Below are 2,975 nucleotides of genomic sequence, written 5' to 3'. Positions count from 1 at the left end.
AGAATTACAACAATACGGTAGTAACTTACAGGGGTAAAGAGATCTCGGGAGAAGTTAAGGAAAATAACCCGGCGGAAAAATAACTCAATCTGGAGGAAGTGAATAATGCCACGAAGAAGCATTTCACATTCAAGAAACCAGTGAGTGCTGAATAAGAAGAAGAAGAGTTTTTCCGAAAAATGAAAATGGCGGACTACGAGATAATTGATCAACTCCGGAAGTCTCCTGCTCAAGTCTCTTTGTTGTCTTTGCTAATGAATTCAACTGAACATCAAAAAGTGTTGATCAAAACTCTCAATGAAGCATACATACCCATTGAAACCACTATGGAACAACTAGAGAGGATGGCAGAAAGGTTTTTTGCAGTCAATCAAATCTCTTTCAGCAAGAATGATTTGCCCCCAGAAGGGGCCGCCCAAAACAAAGCCCTTCATCTGACAGTTAAATACGAGGGGTATTATGTGAAAAGGGTCATGCTAGATGGTAGTTCTAGGGTAGATATCTACCCGCTCTCAACTCTACAATGAATGGAATTCGGTACTGAGAGAATTAGGCGGCACAACGTCTGTGTGCGTGCCTTTGACAGCATCAAGAGAGATACAATAGGTGAGATTGATTTGATTCTGACTATCAACCTTGTGGATTTCGAGGTGACCTTTCAGGTTTTGGACACATATACTTCCTATAATTTCCTCTTGGGAAGACCTTGGATTCACGCAGCAGGGGCTGTACCTTCTACTCTCCACCATATGGTGAAATTCGAACATGAAGATCAGAAGATTGTAGTTCACGAAGAAGATGAGCAGTCGATCTACCAGGACCTGTTAGTCCTGTGTCTCAAAGCTAGTGAAGGAAGTGAACATATAGTCCATCAGGCTTTTGAGGTTGTGGTCGTGGACCAATGTGAGGAAGGAAACCCTTGCCCTCAACCCTTTCTTTCAAATGCATCAATTATGGTTGCCAAGGAAATGATCAAGCATGGTTACAAACCCGGGAAGGGGCTCGGTACGTCATTGCAAGGAATCACCAAACTTATTACTCTGGCTGCTAGCAAGAAGTTCTTTGGGATGGGATTCCAGCCTACGGCTGTTGATGACAAATGGGCAGATGAACAAAAGAACAATGGTTGGGTCTTGCCTTAGCCGATTCAACATCTTTATAGAACATTTGTCAAGCCTAAGTACAATGAGGAAGAGGAAGATGAGGCCTTCACGACCGATGAAATTGAAGAAATCTGTGGGGTTATGAGGAAGATGCTGTATGAAACTCACATGGTCTAGCCGGGAGAAGGCTCAAGCACCGCTGAGGTGCTATAAATGAGACCCAATGCCAAATTGCAAAATTGGAAGGCTACTCCATTCCCAATCAGGCGGGAATCCCGGTAGTCCAGTCCTTCCACTGTTTCTGCATCACGAGTTATTTTAGGGTGTAACTCGGATGTTTTCTTTAGTTTTCTGTCTTTAATTTCCAATGTAAACCCTTTTATCTTCAAATTCAATGAAATGAAATCAATATTTCATTGTTCATCTCTCTTTATTCTTTCTGATTTTTGTTATTTTCCTCTCTTATTTCTTTTTTCAGTTCTAATAATGCAGCTTTAAATAAAATGACATGTTTGCGAACTTCATGCCCAGATCCAAATACGCTGTCTAATTGTGAAATAATGAACGAAGAACTGGAATATGATGAAGAAGAGGCGTTTAGGAAAATAAATCGAGAATTGGAACAATTTGAGAATAAACCTAAACTGAACTTAAATGATACCGAGCCAGTTAATTTGGGTAGTTCTGAAGAAGTCAAAGAAACCAAGATAAGCATTCACACAGATGAAAAAACTCGGGACGCATTGATCCAACTTTTGTTTGAATTCAAAGGCGTGTTTACTTGGTCATACGATGACATGCGATGACTAAGTGTCGATTTGGTAGTTCACAAGTTGCCAACCTACCCCGAGTATCCCCCTGTCCAGCAAAAGCAAAGAAAGTTCAAAACTGATATCAGTGACAAGATTAAAGAAGAGGTTACAAAACAGTTGAAAGCGAGGGTGATTCGAGTGGTTCGATACACCACATGGTTAGCCAACGTGCTTCCAGTGCCAAAGAAGGACAGGAAAACTCGAGTGTGTGTGGACTACAGAGATCTGAACAAAGCAAGTCCCAAGGATAATTTCCCTTTGCCAAACATCCACATCCTTGGTGATACCTGCGCCAAACATGAGATACAGTCCTTCGTGGATTGTTACGCAGGATATCACCAGGTGTTGATGGATGAAGAGGATGCGGGAAAGACAGCTTTCACCACACCCTGAGGCACCTACTGTTATAGGGTCATGCCTTTTGGTCTGAAGAACACCGGGGCAACCTACATGAGAGCCATGACTTCTATTTTTCATGACATGATGCACCAGGAAATTGAGGTGTATGTAGACGATGTGATCATCAAATTCAGGACCCAGGACGACCATGTTCGGGACTTGAGAAAATTCTTTGAGCGGTTGCGTAAATATGATTTGAAGCTAAATCCAGCCAAATGTGCATTTGGGGTTCCGTCGGGCAAACTCTTGGGATTCATAGTCAGTCAGAGGGGCATCGAGTTAGCCCAACAAAGATACAATCTATTCGAGATTTGCCTCCTACAAGAACCAAGAAAGAGGTTATGAGCCTGTTAGGAAGGTTGAACTACATTAGCCGACTTATTGCTCAGTTGACTTCTACATGTGAACCCATCTTCAAGCTGTTAAAGAAAGATGCAGCAAGTAAATGGAAAGACGAGTGCCAAGAAGCCTTTGACAAAATCAAAGAATATCTGTCGAACCCGCCAGTTCTGGTCCCACCTCAACCAGGAAGGCCTTTGTTTCTGTATTTGACAGTCTTGGAGAATTCTTTTGGATGTGTCCTCGGACAACATGACGTGACCGGGAAAATAGAGCAGGCAATCTACTGTTTGAGTAAAAAGTTCACAAGCTATGAAGCTAA

The 2,975-nt window shown here is 42.2% G+C and overlaps 1 protein-coding gene across 1 annotated transcript; it reads left to right on the top strand.

Annotated features, from left to right (window-relative positions):
* Positions 1–527: 527 nt before the first annotated feature.
* LOC138871098 (uncharacterized) lies at positions 528–2,308 on the top strand. Its single transcript, XM_070148953.1, has 2 exons — positions 528–1,125; positions 1,929–2,308. Exons 1-2 carry the CDS (start codon positions 528–530, stop codon positions 2,306–2,308), a joined length of 978 nt encoding a protein of 325 aa, XP_070005054.1.
* The last annotated feature ends 667 nt before the right edge of the window (positions 2,309–2,975 follow it).

This window comes from Nicotiana sylvestris, chromosome 6 (assembly GCF_000393655.2).
Source record: "Nicotiana sylvestris chromosome 6, ASM39365v2, whole genome shotgun sequence".
In the NCBI taxonomy this organism is placed as follows: Eukaryota; Viridiplantae; Streptophyta; class Magnoliopsida; order Solanales; family Solanaceae; genus Nicotiana; species Nicotiana sylvestris.
Note: the sequence above shows the minus strand (reverse complement) of the source record. Positions and strands in the feature narration are given on the sequence as shown.

Bases quoted from the DNA above. Each gene is read 5' to 3' on its own strand.
- LOC138871098 (XM_070148953.1), top strand. From the start codon at position 528: ATGGAATTCGGTACTGAGAGAATTAGGCGGCACAACGTCTGTGTGCGT. The intron at 1,126-1,928 runs GTTGGGTCTTGC...TCGATTTGGTAG, and splicing joins AGATGAACAAAAGAACAATG to TTCACAAGTTGCCAACCTAC.